Source organism: Coregonus clupeaformis, chromosome 25, assembly GCF_020615455.1.
Source record: "Coregonus clupeaformis isolate EN_2021a chromosome 25, ASM2061545v1, whole genome shotgun sequence".
Classification (NCBI taxonomy): Eukaryota; Metazoa; Chordata; class Actinopteri; order Salmoniformes; family Salmonidae; genus Coregonus; species Coregonus clupeaformis.
In genome coordinates this window covers 29,863,986-29,887,812 of record NC_059216.1, presented here as the reverse complement: position 1 = coordinate 29,887,812, position 23,827 = coordinate 29,863,986, and the positions used below count along the sequence as shown (strand labels likewise).

The window sequence follows — 23,827 nt, the reverse complement described above, 5'->3', positions numbered from 1 at the left end:
CCTGAGACTTGGAGGTCCTCCAAACACCTCCACATTATGCTGCTTGCACAATTATCAGAGGGAAACGTTCAGTTCTGCAGAGCTGCTCCAACCCCTGAGAGACAAGCTCCATGTCTCTCTCTCTCTCCTTCTCTCTCCCCCCTCATTGAAACCAACCAATGGCCTCTCTCTCTCTCCTCCCTCCCTCTCTCTACTCTCCCCTGGAGGGAGGTAGGGAGGGAGGGAGGGGACCTATTTCTGGGACATTAATCTGTAGCAGTGAGACAGACAGTGAGGAAGGAGGCTGCTGGGTTGGTTTCAACAGTGATCAGTAATACATTACTGCAGTCAGTCCCAGGATCAGATGACTCAAGCAAGGATGATATCGTACTGTGTCCCAAATATGTGCGTCCCAAAAGGCACCCTATTCCCTATTTAGTGCACTACTTTCCATCAAAAGTAGTGCACTATATAGGGACTATGGTGCCATTTGGGACGCACGCAGAGACAACCAGGCAGGGGGAAAATAATGCAGATGCATGAAAATCTGTTGGCATCCTTGGGCAGGAATTAGTCTTTCAGGAAGACGGCTGTGAGCTGAGTGTGATGTGACTTAAAGGTGTGAATTATAACTGGGGTTGGAATATTAATTCAGGCTTGTAGTTCTACAGCAGAAACACTGAGATAAGTGTGTATACATACATTCAGAGAGAAGGAGAGAGGTTTGTACTGACAGCAAAGGGCGAGTATCTCAGCAGCATCTCTTTGTTATTTATCTCTTGCTTTCCTTCCAGCTGACTTTATGAGAGGAGAAGGTGACTGGATGGTACTAAGGGAGACAGTATGAGGGGCATGGAGGAAACTACACCCACTACCCAACTACTGCTTCAAGAGGCACAGACCTGCCCTGGCACCAGTTTTGCACCTTGATCATTTTGCAAACGAGACCAAGTCAACATCTAATGCCTCCTCAACCAAAATGTTCAACTGAAGCCAAAAGCTATTAGACGGGAGAGGAGGGGACAGAGCTAATCCTAATATATATTTTGAGTGTACAAAACATTAGGAACATCTTCCTAATATTGAGTTGCACCCCCTTTTGACCCCAGAACAGCCTCAGTTCGTCGGGGCATGGACTCTACAAGTTGGATCTCTACTCCGAATAACTCGTTCCATCTCATCCCACAGATGCTCAATTGGATTGAGATCTGGTGACTGGGCAGGCCACTACAGTAAGCTGAATTCACTGTTATGTTCATGGAACCATTCCTGGACAATCCTAGCCTTGTGCATGGGGCATTATCCTGCTGAAAAAATATATTTACAGATGGATACACTGCTGCCAAGAAGGGATACACCTAATTGTCAATGTTGTTCAGATATCCTGTGGCATTTAAACATTGCTCTACTTTTATCAAGGGGCCCAATGTGTGCCATGAAAACACACCCCACATGCGGCATGATGGATCCATGTACTCGTGGTTTTCTCCATACCCTAGTCCTCCCATCAGTGTGAAACAGCAGGAACTAGGATTCATCTGACCAGGCAATGTTTTTCCAATTCTCCAGTGTCCAGTGTTTTCGTTCCTTAGCCCACTGCAACTGCAGTTTCTAGTTTTTTGCTGAAAGTAGTGGAACCCTGTAAGGTCGTCGGCTGCCATACCCCATTCGTGTCAAGGTACGACGAGTTGTGCATTCTTTTATGAGTCATTGGGCACCAATGTTGTACTGGACTGTCAGTTGACCAACTGTAGCCCGTCTGTTGCTCTGCACAATTCGTGGCAGCCTCCTTTTCTTTCATCAATGACCCGTTTTCAACCACTGGCCTTCCGCTGTCTCCTCCCCTTCATGTACACTGATTGAAGTGGATTTAACAAGTGACATCAATAAGGGATCATAGCTTTCACCTGGATTCACCTGGTCAGTCTATGTCATGGAAAGAGTAGGTTTTGTACACTCAGTGTATAATGGTAGGAGAAACACTGCCTGAATCGTAATATAAAGCATACAAGCCAAGGGGTAATACTAAGATTCTTTCACATCTGCTTGTAGTTATAAACTGTGGAATTTGCACCATCACCCTTCCTGGCAAACATCCAACATCATGAATCTTGGCTACATTCTGCGAGCTAAAGTACACTTGAGGTTCAAAAACAGAACAGGCTGCACCTGAAATGTGACTGTAAAATAAACGACACAAAAATGAACTGAGCAGGAGAAAGGAAAAACTCTAGAGAGAGAGGAGAGAGTCAGACAGACAGAGAGAGAGAGAACTGGCTGACCTCGTCTTCTCTAGCTGCTGGGTGTGATTTTAGGGGAGGGCTGAGGCACTGGGTGTCAACCCTCTCCACAGCTGTTAGTTACTGAGTTAGGACAATGGCCTCTACAGACCAGACATGGGTTGATATACGATTTGTTTTCTTTCAATAGCATTTGATTTAGCCTGCCTGAGCGTGCCAGATGGGCAGGGTTTGCACTGCCACTTTTGGGAGTATTGAATTAGGCAAGCTCAACCAAGCGTAGCTAAAAGCATTTGAAAGAAACAAAATCCTATCTGAACCCAGGTCAGCTCTCCAGACTGACAGACAGAGCATGTGTAACTAACAGTACAGTAGAGTACTCACTGGCTGCCTCCACCAGCTCCGGGTGCAGGATGTAGGGGATGAGAGGATCAGGAAGGTCAGCGAAGAAGGCCTTCAGAGCCCCCGCTACAGCATTCACAGCCACGTCCATCACTATCAGGTCCACACTGTGGTCTGCAGGGGGACAGAGAGAGGGACAGGGTTTGATTGGTGAGTGGGAGAAAGTTAACAGTACTCACAAAGCATCTTTGGGTTTTAGAAAAACACTATAAAAATCATATGTATTAATACTATTATTATTATTAGAGAGAGAGGGAGCGAGCGAGAGAAGGAGAGCGGGGGAGAGTAAGAGAGAGTGGGGGAGGGAGAGGAAGGGAGAGGGTGGGGGGGGTGAGAGAAGAAGAGAGTGGTGAGAGGAGGAAGAGGCTGAGAGAGAGAGAGAGCTAGTGAGGGCAGGACAGGGCCTAAGGTGAACTGACAGCTGTCAGAGTAGATCTCTCTCCCAGAGAGCAGAAAGGGCAAGAGAGGGAGAAAAATACACTTAATTCACAAATTCCTGTGGTGGAAAGAGAGAAGAGAAGGAGAGAGAGAAAGAGCGAGAGAGGAAGAAGAAGAGCGGGAGGAAGAGAGGGAGGAAGGAGGACTAATGGTTCCGGGCCAGCAGGCAGATTGATGCCCATAGTGTCTCTTTTGGGCAAACTGTGTCTCTTGGATAGGAAGTCATTTGGCCACTCAGTGGAAGGAAGATTGCTTCCACCCAGCCCCATTGCACTGCTCGATGGCTCAGATTGACTGGTATTGGATTTGAAAGATAGATGAAAACAAAAGGGGAAAATGGTCTTACAATGGGGCTACAGACGGGAGAAACTAAATCTATGGCCATCGTTCCCCTCAGGGAAATACAACCAACCAGTTGTGCAGTAATTCAATTCCAGGCAAGAAATAAAAATCCAATTCATTGATTGCTTGTGTAAGTCAATTTGACCCAGTCCGGGCATATATAGACAATATTTATTGCACTACACCAGTATTTTTCAAGCAAGCGAGGGAAGAAGGGAGCAGAAGGATCTCTATGCAGCAGAGTGGTGACTATATCAATATCTATTCTAAATCATATTATGTGACATACCATCCCTCCCTCATTGGCAGGTTAATACAATCAGCCTTCCCCTGCATGTTTTAAGACTCCCATTGATTCAGAGTAATTCACTCAAATACTGTACCTAGTCCAGCTCTTTCATGGACAAACATTCATGATATTTGTGGCTGAATTAAACAATTAGGAGGGAAATTTAAAGAGTCCTTGGGAACAGTCATTATTGTTTTTCTCAACCAATCACTTTCCCCCTGACATCTTAATGAACCAGTGTGATTTAAACTTGTTTTCAGTTTAGAAATAAGAGCTTTTAAAGACAATAAGGAAAAAAGTGAGCTTTTAAAGAGAAAATAATGTTCTAAGAGCAGTTGACAGTTAAAAAAGTGAGTTGACAGTTGCGGACGTGTTTTACCTTGATCAAACTGCTTCTGAATATTGTCTTGATCAGTCTTGTTTCCACTCACGCGATACAGGCCCTCTGTAGTAAGTCCTGGAATACAAAAGAAGAGATATTTAGAGATATTATGAAGTACAGTCAGTGTGAACAAAAAAACTGCCTACTAGTTGACCTGCTATCAACACAGTTTGATTTCCACTCTGAAAAGGGTAGGAGAAGTCTAAAGCAGTTTTCCCTCTAGCAGTGATTTCAGATCAGAGAAAAATTAAAATGCAGACACAGCCACAGTGACATTAAGCATAGTTGAGCCGTCTTACACACACGCACGCACACACACACACACCACACACACACACACACACACACACACACACACACACACACACACACACACACACACACACACACACACACACGTTGACAGAGAGGAAGGGATAGACAGAGTTAAAGCTTGTGGATCCTGAGGCCATGCTTTGGGGAGGCAGCACCAAGCAGCCTAGCCTAATCAGTTGGATGGTTGACAGTCACACCAGCTGATGAGGACAGCACTTGGGGAGCATCTAATCAGCTGCATAATGTAAGCTCTGTGGGTGTATGTGTGTGTGTATGTGTGTGTGTAAGCAGTAAATGTGCGCTCTGTCTGTGCTCGCTGCAATGACAAACTACATTGGGTGTGACCTTGCAGCACATACACTGAGCAGCAGCACTGAGGCAGTTTATACTATAGCTACGTGCGCACACACACACACACACACACACACACACACACACACACACACACACACACACACACACACACACACACACACACACACACACACAGTGTGGGCCTATATAATCCTGAGATGCTGTAACATGTCAGAGCAGATCCTTTCTTACAGCACTCAGGGTGAGACTGATGTGATGACACACTGTGTTCATATAATACTGTAACACAGGAGTACAGGTGCAGAGGAACAGGTAGGAGCTGAATTTCTTGCTCACCGGATGCCAGATAAATGGCAGGTGGCAATCCAGGTGAATCACACACTGCACAGGAAGAACTAGGCTCCATCCCAAATAACTCCCTAGTCCCTATATAGTGCACCAGAACCCATAGTTCCATTTGAGACACAGCCCTAGCTTAGTTATGACATTAACAGCTGCATCTTATTGAAAGTATACATTTCCTTTCCCAATCAGTCCTTGTGCAATTTGTTTGAGTGTGTGTGTGTCTGGCCAGCGGTGTAAGGCCCCTCCTGACACTGTCAGCAGAATGTGAGCTCACAGGCAGGCGCATGAACACAAGCGTGCTACACACACACACACACACACACACACAGAAAACACTGCACAAGAGCAGCACTGAGGAAATGTCCATGGCATGATAAGATAGAGATAAGAGCTTCCATTTTACAGAGCGTAACACTGACTCCCTCTTAATGCTGTCATTCCTGACTTATGCTCTTATTTCCTCTAACCACTAGTTCATTTGAAGCCAGTTAAGATATGTTTCCTGTAACCACCATTAGAAGCCATTTCAAAGCCACTCAATGTAAGTTAGGGTCTTTTCTGAGAGGCGACCGAAGGCATGCTAAGACAGCGCTAAGCTAAATACCACAGTCTAATGATTTTCTCTGCATACAGTGCCTTCAGAAGGTATTCACACCTCTCGACTTTTTCCACATTTTGTTATGTTAACATTACAGCCTGAATTAAAAATCAAATCAAATCAAATTGTATTTGTCACATACACATGTTTAGCATGGATTACATTTAGATTTTCTGTCATTGGCCTACACACAATACCCCATAATGTCAACGTGGATTTACAGTACCAGTCAAAGGTTTGGACACACCTACTCATTCAAGGGTTTTAATTTATTTTTTACTCTTTTCGACATTGTAGAATAATAGTGAAGACATCAAAACTATGAAATAACACATATGGAATCATGTAGTAACCAGAAGTGTTAAACAAATCAAAATATATTTTATATTTGAGATTCTTCAAAGTAGCCACCCTTTGCCTTGGCATTCTCTCAACCAGCTTCATGAGGCATGCTTTTCCAACAGTCATGAAGGAGTTCCCACATATGCTGAGCACTTGTTGGCTGCTTTTCCTTCACTCTGCGGTCCAACTCATCCCAAACCATCTCAATTGGGTTGAGGTCGGGTGATTGTGGAGGCCAGGTCATCTGATGCAGCACTCCATCACTCTCCTTCTTGGTCAAATAGCCCTTACACAGCCTGGAGGTGTGTTTTGGGTCATTGTCCTGTTGAAAAACAAATGATAGTCCCACTAAGCGCAAACCAGATGGGACTAACTGTAAGTCGCTCTGGATAAGAGCGTCTGCTAAATGACTAAAATGTCAAATGGCGTATCGCTGCAGAATGCTGTGGTAGCCATGCTGGTTAAGTGTGCCTTGAATTATAAATAAATCACAGACAGTGTCACCAGCAAAGCACCCCCACACCATCACACCTCCTCCTCCATGCTTCATGGTGGGAACCACACATCCGTTCACCTACTCTGCGTCTCACAAAGACACAGCGGTTGGAACCAAAAATCGCACATTTGGACTCATCAGACCAAAGGACAGATTTCCACCGGTCTAATGTCCATTGCTCGTGTTTCTTGGCCCAAGCAAGTCTCTTCTTCTTATTGGTGTCCTTTAGTAGTGGTTTCTTTGCAGCAATTCGACCATGAAGGCCTGATTCACGCAGTCTCCTCTGAACAGTTGATGTTGAGATGTGTCTGTTACTTGAACTCTGTGAAGCATTTATTTGGGCTGCAATCTGAGGTGCAGTTAACTCTAATGAACTTATCCTCTGCAGCAGAGGTAACTCTGCGTCTTCCTTTCCTGTGGCGGTCCTCATGAGAGCCAGTTTCATCACAGTGCTTGATGGGTTTTGCGACTGCACTTGAAGAAACTTTCAAAGTTCTTGAAATTTTCCGGAACTGACTGACCTTCATGTCTTAAAGTGATGATGGACTGTCATTTCTCTTTGCTTATTTGAGCTGTTCTTGCTATAATATGGATTTGGTCTATTACCAAATAGGGCTATCTTCTGTATACCACCCCTACCTTGTCAAAATACAACTGATTGGCTCAAACGCATTAAGAAGGGAAAAAATTGCAGAAATTAACTTTTAACAAGGCACACCTGTTAATTGAAATGCATTCCAGGTGACTACCTCATGAAGCTGGTTGAGAGAATGCCAAGAGTGTGCAAAGCTGTCATCAAGGCATAGGGTGGCTACTTTGAGGAATCTAAAATATATTGTTTAACACTTTTTTGGTTACTACATGATTCCATATGTGTTATTTCATAGTTTTGATGTCTTCACTATTATTCTACAATGTAGAAAATAGTAAAAATAAAGAAAAACCCTGGAATGAGTAGGTGTGTCCAAACCTTTGACTGGTACTGTACCCTTATTTTTGCAATTCGTATGATATGTTACGAATCCAATTCTTACAATATGTTATGAATTTGTTGTGCTTAAGATCCTTGACTGCATCTTTAATCACTGTTTGCTGCAAATAAACCACTACTAAAGGACACCAATAAGAAGAAGAGACTTGCTTGGGCCTAGAAACATGAGCAATGGACATTAGACCGGTGGAAATCTGTCCTTTGGTCTGATGAGTCCAAATTTGAGATTTGTGGTTCCAACCGCCATGTACTCCTGAGTGGCGCAGTGGTCTAAGGCACTGCATCGCAGTGCTAACTGTGCCACTAGAGATCCTGGTTCGAATCCAGGCTCTGTCGCCGCCGGCCGCGACCGGGAGACTCATGGGCGGCGCACAATTGGCCCAGCGTCGTCCAGGGTAGGGGAGGGAATGGCCGGCAGGGGATGTAGCTCAGTTGATAGAGCATGGCGTTTGCAACGCCAGGGTTGTGGGTTCGATTCCCACGGGGGCCAGTATAAAAAAAAAAAAAAAAGATGTATTCACTAACTGTAAGTCGCTCTGGATAAGAGCGTCTGCTAAATGACTAAAATGTAAATGTAAAATGTCTTTGTGAGACGCAGAGTAGGTGAACGGATGATCTCTGCATGTGTGGTTCCCACCGTGAAGCATGGAGGAGGAGGTGTGATGGTGTGGGGGTGCTTTGTTGGTGACACTGTCTGTTATTTATTTAGAATTCAAGGCACACTTAACCAGCATGGCTACCACAGCATTCTGCAGTGATATGCCATCCCATCTAATTTGAATTTAGTGGGAATATCATTTGTTTTTCAACCGGACAATGACCCAACACACCTCCAGGCTGTGTAAGGGCTATTTGACCAAGAAGGAGAGTGATGGAGTGCTGCATCAGATGACCTGGCCTCCACAATCACCTGATCTCAACCCAATTGAGATGGTTTGGGATGAGTTGGACCGCAGAGTGAAGGAAAAGCAGCCAACAAGTGCTCAGCATATGTGGGAACGCCTTCAAGACTGTTGGAAAAGCATTCCAGGGGAAGCTGGTTGAGAGAATGCCAAGAGTGTGCAAAGCTGTCATCCTTTAGTAGTGGTTTCTTTGCAGCAATTCGACCATGAAGGACTGATTCACGCAGTCTCCTCTGAACAGTTGCTGTTAAGATGTGTCTGTTACTTGAACTCTGTGAAGCATTTATTTGGGCTGCAATTTCTGAGGCTGGTAACTCTAATGAACTTATCCTCTGCAGCAGAGGTAACTCTGGGTCTTCCTTTCCTATGGCGGTCCTCATGTTTCATCATAGCGCTTGATGGTTTTTGCGACTGCACTTGAAGAAGCTTTCAAAGTTCTTGAAATGTTCCGTATTGACTGACCTTCATGTCTTAAAGTAATGATGGACTGTCGTTTCTCTTTGCTTATTTGAACTGTTATTGCCAAAATATGGACTTGGTCTTCTGTATACCACCCCTACCTTGTCACAACACAACTGAATGGCTCAAACACATTAAGAAGGAAAGAAATTCCACAAATTAACTTTTAACAAGGCACACCTGTTAATTGAAATGCATTCCAGGTGACTACCTCATGAAGCTGGTTGAGAGAATGCCAAGAGTGTGCAAAGCTGTCATCAAGGCATAGGGTGGCTACTTTGAGGAATCTAAAATATATTGTTTAACACTTTTTTGGTTACTACATGATTCCATATGTGTTATTTCATAGTTTTGATGTCTTCACTATTATTCTACAATGTAGAAAATAGTAAAAATAAAGAAAAACCCTGGAATGAGTAGGTGTGTCCAAACCTTTGACTGGTACTGTACCCTTATTTTTGCAATTCGTATGATATGTTACGAATCCAATTCTTACAATATGTTATGAATTTGTTGGGCTTAAGATCCTTGACTGCATCTTTAATCACTGTCCCCTCTATAATTCTCTTTGATTATACTGGCAGCAAAAACAGTTAGTCAGTGACTTTCCTGCTCCCCAGCTGTTTAAGATGGCTACGGAGTGCCCAGCTGTTGGAAGGAGGGGACCAAGGACAGGATAAGGGGAAGATTTTGGTTCCTGTTCCCCCTCTGTAAAGGCGTCAACATGCTTCAGTTAGGCTGGCGGCTAGCCGAAGTCGGCTAGGCGAACCCGAACAAGGGTGCTCACATACTCCCTTAAAACACCTTCGCTTGAAAAAACAAGAAAAATCTTAAATTGTACTGTTTGTCCATTTTGAGACGGCGTAGCCAGTATACACTTCCTCAAAATAGTCAGAATTAACCTAAGATAACTAAAGAAATCTGTCATTAAATTTGATGTTTTTGTCGAGGAGATCTTAGTCGCGCAATTTTACATCTAACTAAGATGCAATTTTACATCCTGCAAAGCTGTCATCAAGGCAAAGGGTGGCTACTTTGAAGAATCTCAAATATAAAATATATTCTGATTTGTTTGACACTTTTTTGGTTACTACATGATTCCATATGTGTTATTTCATAGTTTTGATGTCTTCACTATTATTTTATAATGTAGAAAATAAAAAAATCAAGAAAAACCCTTGAATGAGTAGGTGTCCAAACATTTGACTGGTACTGTATGTTTTTCAAATAATCACAAATCCATTGAAATTGAAAAGCTTAACATGTCACATAATAAGTTGCATGGATTCACTCTGTGTGCAATAATAGTGTTCAACGTGATTTTTGAATGACTACCTCATCTCTGTACCCAACACATACAATTATCTGTAAGGTCCCCCAGTCGAGCAGTGAATTTCAAACACAGATTCAACCACAAAGACCAGGGAGGTTTTCCAATGCCTCACAAAGTAAGGCACCTATTGGTAGATAAAAATATATTCCTTTGAGCATGGAGAAGTTATTAATTACACTTTGGGTGCTGTATCAATACCCCCATTCACTACAAAGATACAGGCATCCTTCCTAACTTAGTTGCCGAAGAGGAAGGAAACCGCTCTTTCACCATGAGGCCAATGGTGACTTTAAAACAGTTACAGAGTTTGATGGCTGTGATAGGAGAAAACTGAGGATGGATCAACAAAATTGTAGTTACTCCACAATACTATCCTAATTGACAGAGTGAAAAGAAGGAAGCCTGTACAGAATACACATATTCCAAAACATGCAACCTGTTTGCAATAAGGCACTAAAGTAAAACAGAAAAAAATCAGACAAAGAAATTAACTTTATTCCTGAATAGAATGTGTTATGTTTGGGGCAAATCCAACACAGAACATCCCTGAGTACCACTCGTCATATTTTCAAGCATGGTGGTGGCTGCATCATGTTATGGGTATGCTTGTCATCGACAAGGACTAGGGTGTTTTTTAGGATAAAAATTAACGGAATAGAGCTAAGCACATGTAAAATTCTAGAGGAAAACCTGGTTAAGTCTGCTTTCCAATAGACACTGGGAGACAAATTCACCCTTCAGCAGGACAATAACCTAAAACACAATGTGAAATATAGTTGCTTACCAAGACGACATTGCATGTTCCTGAGTGGCTAAGCTACAGTTTAGACTTAAATCTGCTTGAAAATCTATGGCAAGACTTGAAAATTGCTGTTTAGCAATGATCAACAACCAACTTTACAGAGCTTGAAGAATTTTGAAAATAATAATGTGCAAATATTGTACTATCCAGGTGTGCAAAGCTCTTAGAGACTTTCCCAGAAAGACACTAATTGCTGCCAAAGGTGATTCTAACATGTATTGACTCGGGGGTGAATACTAATCTAATCAAGATATATTAGTGTTTTACAAACTTTCACATTTTTCTTCCACTTTGACAGAGCATTTGTGTATATCGTTGACAAAAAAAAGACAATTAAATCAATTTTAATCCCACTTTGTAAAACAACAAAATGTGGAAAAAGGGGTGTGAATACTTTCTGAAGGCACTGTACATAGACAGCCAGGTCTCAGCCGTAGAAATATAATCTAGCCTAATTGTTCTAGTCATTCTATTTCTATAGTCACAGCGCCTGTTAGTTCCACCCCACATCATGACTTTTCCAACTGTTGCCAAACTGTTGCCATGCAATCCTTGAAACAACACTCACAGAAGAGTGTGACCCTGGTTTTAAGGACAAACATACCTCAAACTGTGGGACTGGCAAGGGAACAGTCCTGCCTGGATACACACACACACATCTCATGGTTGTAATTTAGACACCAGTTTATCTGTACCAGAATGCAGCTTTAGCTACTGCATGTGTGTGTGTGTGTGTGTGTGTGTGTGTGTGTGGATGCCGACGGGTCGAGGCTTTTGACTAGATGTGAACCTGCCTACTTTATTTAGTCAAATGACTGGGAGGAAGGTTGCAGCCAAAGACAATAAGAACAAAATGAACTCAAATGAGGGAGGAAGGGAAGCGCTAAGGGGAAGTGATCCGAATTTAGATATGTTCTACAAGCCGGATGTTCTATTGTCCTCCTACCTAAATACTCACTAACTCAGCACCACCATCTCCACCAACACTACTACTACACCCACTCTGTCTGGGTCTGGGAGTCAGAGCTAGCCTGGACCCAGATCTGTTTGTGCGGTCTTGCCAATGCCAACTCCTATGGTCATTGTCAGGAGTTTGCAGGTGCAAGACAGCACAAATAGAAATGGGACCAGGCTAGTACAGAACATAGGCTCTCCCTACAACTACGACTTCAAGAAATACCTGAGGAGACCGATGGCAGCACTGGAATCTTTGCATTTCAAAATCTTATTAAATCTAACCTCCAGTGGTAGATAATCTTCTGATATCCTTTTGGATGGGCGTGACAGTTAGTTCCTCAGTCGTCATATCGTCGCAGAAACAGTGGAACGATCCACTACAGTGTTTAGTTTAACTGCTGGACAGCTGCATGGATCGTTTTATTACTACCATAAAGGCCTGATTGGTGGAGTGCTGCAGAGAGGGTTGTCCTTCGGGAAGGTTCTCCCATCTCCACAGAGGAACTCTAGAGCACTGTCAGAGTGACCATCGGGTTCCTAGTCACCTCCCTGACCAAGGCCCTTCTCCCCCGATTGCTCAGTTTGGCCGGGTGGCCAGCTCTAGGAAGAGTTTTGGTGGTTCCAAACTTCTTACATTTAAGAATGATGGAGGCCACTGTGTTCTTGGGGACCTTAAATGCTGCAGAAATGTTTTGGTACCCTTCCCCAGATCTGTGCCTTAACACAATCCTGTCTCGGAGCTCTACGGACAATTCCTTCAACCTCATGGCTAGGATTTTGCTCTGACATGCACTCTCAACTGTGGGACCTTATATAGACAGGTGTATGCCTTTCCAAATCATGTCCAATCAATTGAATTTACCACAGGTGAATTCCAATCAAGTTTTAGAAACATCTTAAGGATGATCAATGGAAACAGGATGCACCTGAGCTCAATTTTGAGTCTCATAGCAAAGGGTCTGAATACTTATGTAAATAAGGTATTTCTATTGCTAAAATTTCGAAAAACCTGTTTTCGCATTGTCATTATGGGGTATTATGTGTAGATTGCTGAGTATTTTTTATTTATTTAATCCATTTTAGAATAAGGCTGTAAAGTAACAAAATGTGGAAAAAGTCGAGGGGTCTGAGTACTTTCCGAAGGCAATATATATATATATATATACACACTTTCGTTCAAAAGTTTGGGGTCACTTAGAAATATCCTTGTTTTCAAAAGAAAAGTAATTTTTTGGTCCATTAAAATCACATAAAATTGATCAGAAATACTGTGTATACATCGTTAATGTTGTAAATGGCTATTGTAGCTGGAAACAGCTGATTTGTAATGGAATATCTACATAGGCGTACAGAGGCCCATTATCAGCAACCATCAGTCCTGTGTTCCAATGGCACGTTGTGTTTGCTAATCCAAGTTTATCATTTTAAAAGGCTAATTGATCATTAAAACCCTTTTGCAATTACGCTAGCACAGCTGAAAACTGTTGTGCTGATTAAAGAAGCAATAAAACTGGCCTTCTTGACTATCTGGAGCATCAGCAATTGTGGGTTCGATTACAGGCTCAAAATGGCCAGAAACAAATAACTTTCTTCTGAAACTCGTCAGTCTATTCTTGTTCTGAGAAATGAAGGCTATTCCATGCGAGAAATTGCCAAGAATTTACTGTTGACGTAGAGACAAAGAAGAACAAATGAAAAGATGCTGTAGGAGTGCTTGATGCCATCTTCAAGCGTGGTGGAGGCAATGTGATGGTCTGGGGGTGCTTTGGTGGTGGTAAAGTGGGAGATTTGTACAGGGTAAAAGGGATCTTGAAGAAGGAAGGCTATCACTCCATTTTGCAACGCCATGCCATACCCTGTGGACGGCACTTGATTGGAGCCAATTTCCTTCTACAACAGGACAATGACCCAAAGCACAGCTCCAAACTATGCAATAACTATTTAGGGAAGCAGTCAGCTGGTATTCTGTCTATAATGGAGTGGCCAGCACAGTCACCGGCTCTCAACCCTATTGAGCTGTTGTGGGAGCAGCTTGACTGTATGGTACGTAAGAAGTGCCCATCAAGCCAATCCAACTTGTGGGAGGTGCTTCAGGAAGCATGGGGTGAAATCTTTTCAGATTACCTCAACAAATTCACAACTAGAATGCCAAAGGTCTGCAAGGCTGTAATTGCTGCAAATGGAGGATTCTTTGACGAAAGCAAAGTTTGAAGGACACAATTATTATTTCAATTAAAAATCATTATTTCTAACCTTGTCAATGACTACATTTCCTATTAATTTTGCTATATTTCCTATTCAAACTCATTTCATGTATGTTTTCATGGAAAACAAAGACATTTCTAAGTGACCCCAAACTTTTGAACGGTAGTGTATATACAGTGCCTTGCTAAAGTATTCTTCCCCCTTGGCGTTTTTCCTATTTTGTTGCATTACAACATGTAATTTAAATGGATTTTTATTTGGATTTCATGTAATGGACATACCATACACAAAATAGTCCAAATTGGTGAAGTGAAATGAAAAAAATTACTTGTTTCAAAAAATTCTAAAAAATAAATAACGGAAAAGTGGTGCGTGCATATGTATTCCCCCCCTTTGCTATGAAGCCCCTAAATCAGATCTGGTGCAACCAATTACCATCAGAAGTCATATAATTAGTTAAATAAAGTCCACCTGTGTGCAATCTAAGTGTCACATGATCTCAGTATATATATACCTGTTCTGAAAGACCCCAGAGTCTGCCACACCATTAAGCAAGGGGTACCACCAAGCAAGCGGCACCATGAAGACCAAGGAGCTCTCCAAACAGGTCAGGGACAAAGTTGTGGAGAAGTACAGATCACGGTTGAGTTATAAAAAAATATCCGAAACTTTGAACATTCCACGGAGCACCATTAAATCCATTATTAAAAAATTGAAAGAATATGGCAGCACAACAAACCTGCCAAGAGAGGGACGCCCACCAAAACTCACGGACCAGGCAAGGAGGGCATTAATCAGAGAGGCAACAAAGAGACCAAAGTCAACCCTGAAGGAGCTGCAAAGCTCCACAGCGGAGATTGGAGTATCTGTCCATAGGACCACTTTAAGCCATACACTCCACAGAGCTGGGCTTTACGGAAGAGTGGCCAGAAAAAAGCCATTGCTTAAAGAAAAAAATAAGCAAACACGTTTGGTGTTCGCCAAAAGGCATGTGGGAGACTCCCCAAACATATGGAAGAAGGTACTCTGGTCAGATGAGACTAAAATTGAGCTTTTTGGCTATCAAGGAGAACGCTATGTCTGGCGCAAACCCAACACCTCTCATCACCCCGAGAACACCATCACCAGTGAAGCATGGTGGTGGTAGCATCATGCTGTGGGGATGTTTTTCCATCGGCAAGGACTGGGAAACTGGTCAGAATTGAAGGAATGATGGATGGCGCTAAATACAGGGAAATTCTTGAGGGAAACCTGTTTCAGTCTTCCAGAGATTTGAGACTGGGACGGAGGTTCACCTTCCAGCAGGACAATGACCCTAAGCATACTGCTAAAGCAACACTGGAGTGGTTTAAGGGGAAACATTTACAGTGGGGAAAAAAAGTATTTAGTCAGCCACCAATTGTGCAAGTTCTCCCACTTAAAAAGATGAGAGAGGCCTGTAATTTTCATCATAGGTACACGTCAACTATGACAGACAAAATGAGAAAAAAAAATCCAGAAAATCACATTGTAGGATTTTTAATGAATTTATTTGCAAATGATGGTGGAAAATAAGTATTTGGTCAATAACAAAAGTTTCTCAATACTTTGTTATATACCCTTTGTTGGCAATGACACAGGTCAAACGTTTTCTGTAAGTCTTCACAAGGTTTTCACACACTGTTGCTGGTATTTTGGCCCATTCCTCCATGCAGATCTCCTCTAGAGCAGTGATGTTTTGGGGCTGTCGCTGGGCAACGCAGACTTTCAACTCCCTCCAAAGATTTTCTATGGGGTTGAGATCTGGAGACTGGCTAGGCCACTCCAGGACCTTGAAATGCTTCTTACGAAGCCACTCCTTCGTTGCCCGGGCGGTGTGTTTGGGATCATTGTCATGCTGAAAGACCCAGCCACGTTTCATCTTCAATGCCCTTGCTGATGGAAGGAGGTTTTCACTCAAAATCTCACGATACATGGCCCCATTCATTCTCTCCTTTACACGGATCAGTCGTCCTGGTCCCTTTGCAGAAAACAGCCCCAAAGCATGATGTTTCCACCCCCATGCTTCACAGTAGGTATGGTGTTCTTTGGATGCAACTCAGCATTCTTTGTCCTCCAAACACGACGAGGTTGAGTTTTTACCAAAAAGTTCTATTTTGGTTTCATCTGACCATATGACATTCTCCCAATCCTCTTCTGGATCATCCAAATGCACTCTAGCAAACTTCAGACGGGCCTGGACATGTACTGGCTTAAGCAGGGGGACACGTCTGGCACTGCAGGATTTGAGTCCCTGGCGGCGTAGTGTGTTACTGATGGTAGGCTTTGTTACTTTGGTCCCAGCTCTCTGCAGGTCATTCACTAGGTCCCCTCCTGTGGTTCTGGGATTTTTGCTCACCGTTCTTGTGATCATTTTGACCCCACGGGGTGAGATCTTGCGTGGAGCCCCAGATCGAGGGAGATTATCAGTGGTCTTGTATGTCTTCCATTTCCTAATAATTGCTCCCACAGTTGATTTCTTCAAACCAAGCTGCTTACCTATTGCAGATTCAGTCTTCCCAGCCTGGTGCAGGTCTACAATTTTGTTTCTGGTGTCCTTTGACAGCTCTTTGATCTTGGCCATAGTGGAGTTTGGAGTGTGACTGTTTGAGGTTGTGGACAGGTGTCTTTTATACTGATAACAAGTTCAAACAGGTGCCATTAATACAGGTAACGAGTGGAGGACAGAGGAGCCTCTTAAAGAAGAAGTTACAGGTCTGTGAGAGCCAGAAATCTTGCTTGTTTGTAGGTGACCAAATACTTATTTTGCAAATAAATTCATTAAAAATCCTACAATGTGATTTTCTGGAAAAGAAATTCTCAATTTGTCTGTCATAGTTGACGTGTACCTATGATGAAAATTACAGGCCTCTCTCATATTTTTAAGTGGGAGAACTTGCACAATTGGTGGCTGACTAAATACTTTTTTTCCCCACTGTAAATGTCTTGGAATGGCCTAGTCAAAGCCCAGACCTCAATCCAATTGCTGTACACCAGCGGAACCCATCCAACTTGAAGGAGCTGGAGCAGTTTTGCCTTGAAGAATGGGCAAAAATCCCAGTGGCTAGATGTGCCAAGCTTATAGCGACATACCCCAAGAGACTTGCAGCTGTAATTGCTGCAAAAGGTGGCTCTACAAAGTATTGACTTTTGGGGGGGGGTGAATAGTTATGCACGCTCAAGTTTTCTGTTTTTTTGTCTTATTTCTTGTTGGTTTCAGAATAAAACATATTTTGCATCTTCAAAGTGGTAGGCATGTTGTGTAAATCAAATGATACAAACACCCCAAAAATCAATTTTAATTCCAGGTTGTAAGGCAACAAAATAGGAAAAATGCCAAGGGGGGTGAATACTTTCGCAAGCCACTGTGTGTATATATATATATATATATATATATATATATATATATATATATATATTATGCATGGGAATACTTTTTGAACAGATTTCCTAAATTAAAATCACTTGGAGCTGATGCCAGTTGGGGAACACTGCTGTAGGCAGTATGTCCCGTAGTTTAATTTCCAGGCTAAATAACATTGAGGACCTCTGGCATCAAAATTGTCCATTTAAACCAAATAGAAGCCAAACTCTTCTAGGCAACAATGGCATGAGAAATATGCTGTGTTAATCCAGTCAGGAGGCAGAGCTGAGAGAGTTGGGATTTCAATATCATTGCCCATCTTCACAATCCTCCTGACCTAATGCTATCCTACATCAGTAGCTACAGTAGGCCACAGATTCCCATCCACATTCCACAAAAATAACAAAATAAACAGTGTTTTATTAAACTCATTGATCATCACAAGGACTCAACTAATTCAGTCAGAGAAATAAAAGAAGCTACTATCGCCAAAATGAACTTGACTGTTGTAGTGGTAAAATGTTCTGGTAGTTTGTAGCTAGTACCTACTCTGTCTGGACTGGAGTCTAGGGCCCTATTCCATCCTCAGTGGAGGGAGGCTGAGGCTCAGGCCAGTGCTTGCTTACTTGCCAAATGGCACCCTATTCCTTACATAGTGCACTGCTTTTAACAACAGCCCAGAGTAGTGCACTATGTAGGGAATAGGGTGCCATTTGGGACGCAAACATAGTTACAGTAGTAGCTCGTCCTCCAGCAGCAGTAACAGTAACTAACTGCACTGTGTTAAGAGACCAGAGCATCCTACCCAACTCACACATTTCCAGCCTAGTGTGTTAATAATTGTTCTTCCTTGCAGCCCTCTGTGCCCATAAATCACCAGCCCCATGCAATGCGGGGGAGGAAAGGAGATGGGACGGGTGGACTAGTCTGTATCCCAAATAGCCCACCCTATGGGCCGAGGTGAAAGTAGTGCACTAGAAGGGCCTCCCGAGTGGTGCAGCGGTCTAAGGCACTGCATCGCAGTGCTAGAGGAGTCACTACAGACCCGGGTTCAATCCCAAGATGTGTCGCAACCGGCCGCGACCGGGAGACCCATGAGGCGGCGCACAATTGGCCCAGCGACATCCGGGTTAGGGGAGGGTTTGGCCGGCCGGGATGTCCTTGACCCATCGCGCTCTAGCGACTCCTTGTGGCAGGCCGGGCGCATGCACGCTGAAACGGTCGCCTGGTGTACGGTGTTTCCTCCGACACATTGGTGCGGTTGGCTTCCGGGTTAAGTGAGCAGTGTGTCAAGAAGCAGTGCGGCTTGCCAGGGTCGTGTTTCGGAAGAAGCATGGCTCTCGATCTTCACCTCTCCCGAGTCCGTACGGGAGTTGCAGTGATGGGACAAGACTGTAAATACCAATTGAGGTGTAAAAAGTACAAAAAAATATATATACACATATTATTATTTTTTAAAGTGCACTAGAAAGGGAATAGGGGGCCATTTGGGAGAAATACATACAGTAGGCTACCACCGCTAACAATACTGAACAAAAATATAAACACAACATGTAAAGTGTTGGTCCCATGTACCATGAGCTGAAATAAAAGATTCCAGACATTTTTCATACGCACAAAAAGGTTATTTCTCTCAAATGTTGTGCACAAATTTGTTTACATCCCTGTTAGTGAGCATTTCTTCTTTGCCAAGATAATCCATCCACCTGACAGGTGTGGCATATCAACAAGCTGATTAAACAGCATGATCATTACACAGGTGCACCTTGTGTTGGGGACAATAAAAGTAACCTCTAAAATTGTCTGTAATAAAGCCCTTTTGTGGGAAAAAAATTTGGGGCCTGGCTTCCAAGTGGGTGGGCCTATGCCCTCCATGGCAGAGCCCCTGCCCAGTCATGTGAAATCCATAAAGTAGGGCCTAATGATTTTATTTCAAATCGACTGATTTCCTTCTATGAACTGTAACCCAGCAGGCCAGGGTTTAAACAACTATACTGTAAACTTGGACGACAAGCTTGGGTGGATACTCTAGACAAGACACATGACTGCTCCTCTCCTCGCTGGGGCTGAGTGAGCACACTGACCCAGGGTTCATCCCAAATGGCATCCTATTCCCTAAATAGTGCAATACGTTCGTCCAGAGGCATTTGGGCCAAGAGTAAGAGTGTGAAGGATGAGCTCATAGACATCAAGCCCAGTTGGCAGAGCAGATTAGAGCGTTGTCTGAGTATCAGTTTGTCTGTGGACATAAGGTGTTATCACACAGGAATGTGTACAACTACAGTAGAGCAGGCAGTAAGAAAGCTGCTCCCCTGGCACTTGAGAAGATTTAGCAGAATGAGGGATGGAGGGAGGGAGGAGAGGAGGCACAGCAACTCTTATCTGAGGCCTGCAGCACAGTGCTGTTCCTCATACTGCTACTGCACTGACTAGAGGAGAGCAGAGCAGGCAATCATTAACATAAACTCCTTCTCTCTCTCTCTTTATCCCTCTCCTCCTCTCTCTTTCTCTCTACCTCATCTCTTTCTCCCGGTCTCTCTCTCCCTCCCTCCCTCCCTCTCCTCCTCCCTCTATCCCCGTCTCCCTCTGCCAGTGCTGACTGGATTGCAGCCAGGGCTGACTGGATTGACACTGCCACACAGGATACCTGGGAAGAAACTGTCTAATTATGAGAGGAAGGAAGAGAGACATAGGTATTGGAATCCATAATGACAAGTTTGGCAAGCTGATCATGTTACCTAGGGTCACAAAAACACCTGTCAACTGATAGGATCAAAAAAGAAAGGCAGCTCTCGGATCAGCTTTCTCCATTCAAGTCCTACCTTAACATTATAATTCCACAATTCTGACGACGGATCAGCACCTAAACATATATTTTCACCTATATGGCTACAAATATTGAGGTGGCTTAATCTAATGCTTACCCTACAATAACACACTCGGTTACATCATTCGGCACATCATTGCGCACATTGTTACACACAGAGGCAAAAATGACAGACAGTAGCCTACAATTAACAAAATAGAACTCAATTTATTTCAATATGACTAGCTCTGAGCGATTAACCGAAATTTAGGTTATTTTCCAGTTTTTAAACAACTTTTTCTGTGAGCTCGGTGTGCAGTTTGTCTAAAGATAAATCAGATCAAGCCCAAACTGTGCGATGTAATAGGGAGTTGTAGTTTCCTCACAGGCTAATATTCTACATATTTTAATGCAGAAAACATGGTTATTAACTACAATGACCATAATCCATTGCGCGCCCGCCTACTTGTCCGGTCTGTGTGGAGCAGACGCGGAGATGGAAAGAAGAGGGAAAGCACAATCAATCAGAGGGATAGAGAGCAGTTGCTTCACGAGGTATCTCTACCTGAAATACATGATGTAAGTGATCGATAGTTCGTATTCAGCAGTCATAAAAGTATTCCATACTTACTTTGAAGAACTACTAAAATAGGGATTTTGTCAGACAGCATAGGCAGCAGCTCTATAAAGATGAGATAATGATTTAGAATGAAATAATAAAGTAATCAAATAAAACAACTGTAATATACACAACTACTGAAATATTTTATTAAAGTAATGTGTATAAATGATGGTTAATAAGTGATAAGCAGTAATGGGCAGTCACTACCATCATGGGACTTTTATTAATTGTTTTGTTCTGTGTTGTTACAGCATTCAACCCACATAATGCATATTGTATTTAATGCCCCCCCCAAAAATTGAAACCGAAATCGAAAACCGAGATTATTTTTTAATAATAGAACCAAAACAACCTCAAAAAGCACAAATCCCTCAGCACTAAATATGACTGAAATATATACAGTGCATTCGGAAAGTATTCAGTTACAACTTGATTGAGTTCCTCTGTGGAGATGGGAGAACCTTCCAGAAGGACAACCATCTCTGCAGCACTCAGGCCTTTATTGTAGAGTGGCCAGACGGAAGACCCTCCTCACTAAAAGCCACATGACAGCCCGCTTGGAGTTTGCCAAAAGGCACCTAAAGACACCCAGACCATGAGAAACAAGATTCTCTGCTCTGATGAATCCAAGACTGAACTCTTTGGCCTGAATGATAAGCGTCACATTTAGAGGAAACCTGGCACCATCCCTACGGTGAAGCATGGTGGTGGCAGCATCATGCTGTGGGGATGTCTTTCAGCGGCAGGGACTGGGAGACTAGCCAGGATCCTGGGAAAGATGAACGGAGAAAAGTACAGAGAGATCCTTGATGAAAACCTGCTCCAGAGCGCTCAGGACCTCAGACTGGGGCGAAGGTTCACCTTCCAACAGGACAACGACCCTAAGCACATAGCCAAGACAACGCAGGAGTCGCTTTGGGACAAGTCTCTGAATGTCCTTGAGTGGCCCAGCCAGAGCCCTGACTTGAACCTGATCGAACTTCTCTGGAGAGACCTGAAAATAGCTGTGCAGCTACGCTCCCCATCTAACCTGACAGAGCTTGAGAGGATCTGCAGAGAAGAATGGGAGAAACTCCCCAAATACAGGTGTGCCAAGCTTGTAGCGTCATACCCAAGAAGACTCGAGGCTGTAATCGATGCCAAAGGTGCTTCAACAAAGTACTGAGTAAAGGGTCTGAATACTTATGTAAACGTGATTTCAGTTTTTTTTTTATTCTTTATAAATTAGCCCAAAATTTAAAAAACCTGTTTTGGTTTGTGTTGGGTTATTGTGTGTAGACTGATGAGGGGGGAAAACTATTTAATCCATTTTAGAATAAGGCTATAAAGTAACACAATTTGGAAAAAGTCAAGGGGTTTGAATACTTTCAGAATGCACTTTAGGTCTATGTAGCCTACAGAGGCTGACCGATAAATCGGTTGACTAATATTAAAATCGGCCAATATTAGCCTTTCACATAAATATACGTATCGGTCTATTGCACAGATAAAGCTCCAATATTATATACATAGAATAAACAAATACGTCTGCTCATTTGCAGTCATTTTTTTATTTTAAACGTTCAATGGTTGCCTGAGGAGGGCGCTCCACGAGCTGCTCATTAAACATAATTCAGCCCGTCACCACGCGCGAGAGTAAGCATGGTGATTTGACGGTGAGTAGCTTGCCACTGCCAGCGTATTTGAATAAGTAAATTATCAAAAGTACACTTCACCTAGCAAGCAGCCCTTTACTTATCACATTCTCACTTAGGTAATGTTTGCTAGCCATCAAGGTCGGTAGCTTAGATAGCTAGCTAGCAATCTGTGCTACTTATGTGCTGGACTGGCGCCAAAGTGAACACTCGTCCTTGATACAAAAATAACACTGTTACTGTCTGGGCCTATTATGTTAGCTTGTGAGCTTATTTAGTAAAATTTTCCGAAATATGCAACCTGCAAAAAGCAAGACAGTTGTCGTAGATCTGTCACTCACGCCATGCGCTTGCATTCATGATGACATAAGTGGCTCACGTTAGCTAGCTAAATTAGAAAGTGTGACTAAAACCAGTGCGGCAAGCATTTGCTTGATACCATGCCAGGCATCAGCGCATGCCATTTGCAGTCGAAATTTATAGCCAATACATTTTGTGTTGAATAACAGTGTAATGTACATATGGTTTCTGTAAGAAAGCATTGTCGTAATGAACAGCTAGCTTGTGCTTGTCGTAACGTTCTCTCATTGAGAGGTTGCCATAAAGTGTTTGTTTACATTACCTTTGACTGTTGTAAACACTAGTAAATCTAATGAAGACAAATGCTGACGCTGACACCTAATGGTAACATTACGAACAGCATGTTACTGTATTTCAATGCTTATTTGTGAACTTGTGAATAGTGCAGTTTCAGATTTAATTGATTCAGCAAGCCACCCTTTGTGGTGATTAGCACAAACACTTTTGAATACTTCTTATCCACTGCTATAGATAGATACAATTTAAATACGTGTTTAAGAAGATAAACTAAACAAGTTTTGTATTTATATAGGATATAGTTGCTTTTTGGTGGATATCCTGTAAACCACAAATACAATGTTCTTAAATAATGTTGATTTTAATATTTAGTTAATAAATCATTATTTAGAGTATCTGTTAATCCTTTGGAGCACAATTTGTGTAAAAAAAGGTATGTTATTCATTCCACCTCTAAAAAAACAATATATCAGCAGACATATCGGTAGTTGGTTACTTTTGCCTCCGTAAAATCAGTATTGTACCGGAACCAAAAATCGCACATTGGTCGGGCTCTAGTAGTACTGTATTTATAATTTAATGCAGTCTTCTTGGTTTTCATTTGAAGCATCCTTTTATCCTTCGCTTGTTTGTAACAATTGCAAAGACATTGGC

General features: G+C 42.7%; 1 protein-coding gene across 1 annotated transcript in view; it reads right to left on the bottom strand.

The window, feature by feature from the left end:
* Positions 1 to 23,827, bottom strand: part of LOC121539511 (rho GTPase-activating protein 5) — a 52,456-nt gene that overhangs the window by 6,131 nt on the left and 22,498 nt on the right. The window contains exons 4-5 of the mRNA XM_041848064.2: positions 4,070 to 4,147; positions 2,604 to 2,735 (exon numbers count right to left, since the gene is read on the bottom strand). Of these exons, the coding sequence (XP_041703998.1) occupies positions 2,604 to 2,735; positions 4,070 to 4,147 (210 nt within the window). The remainder of the gene's footprint in view (positions 1 to 2,603; positions 2,736 to 4,069; positions 4,148 to 23,827) is intronic.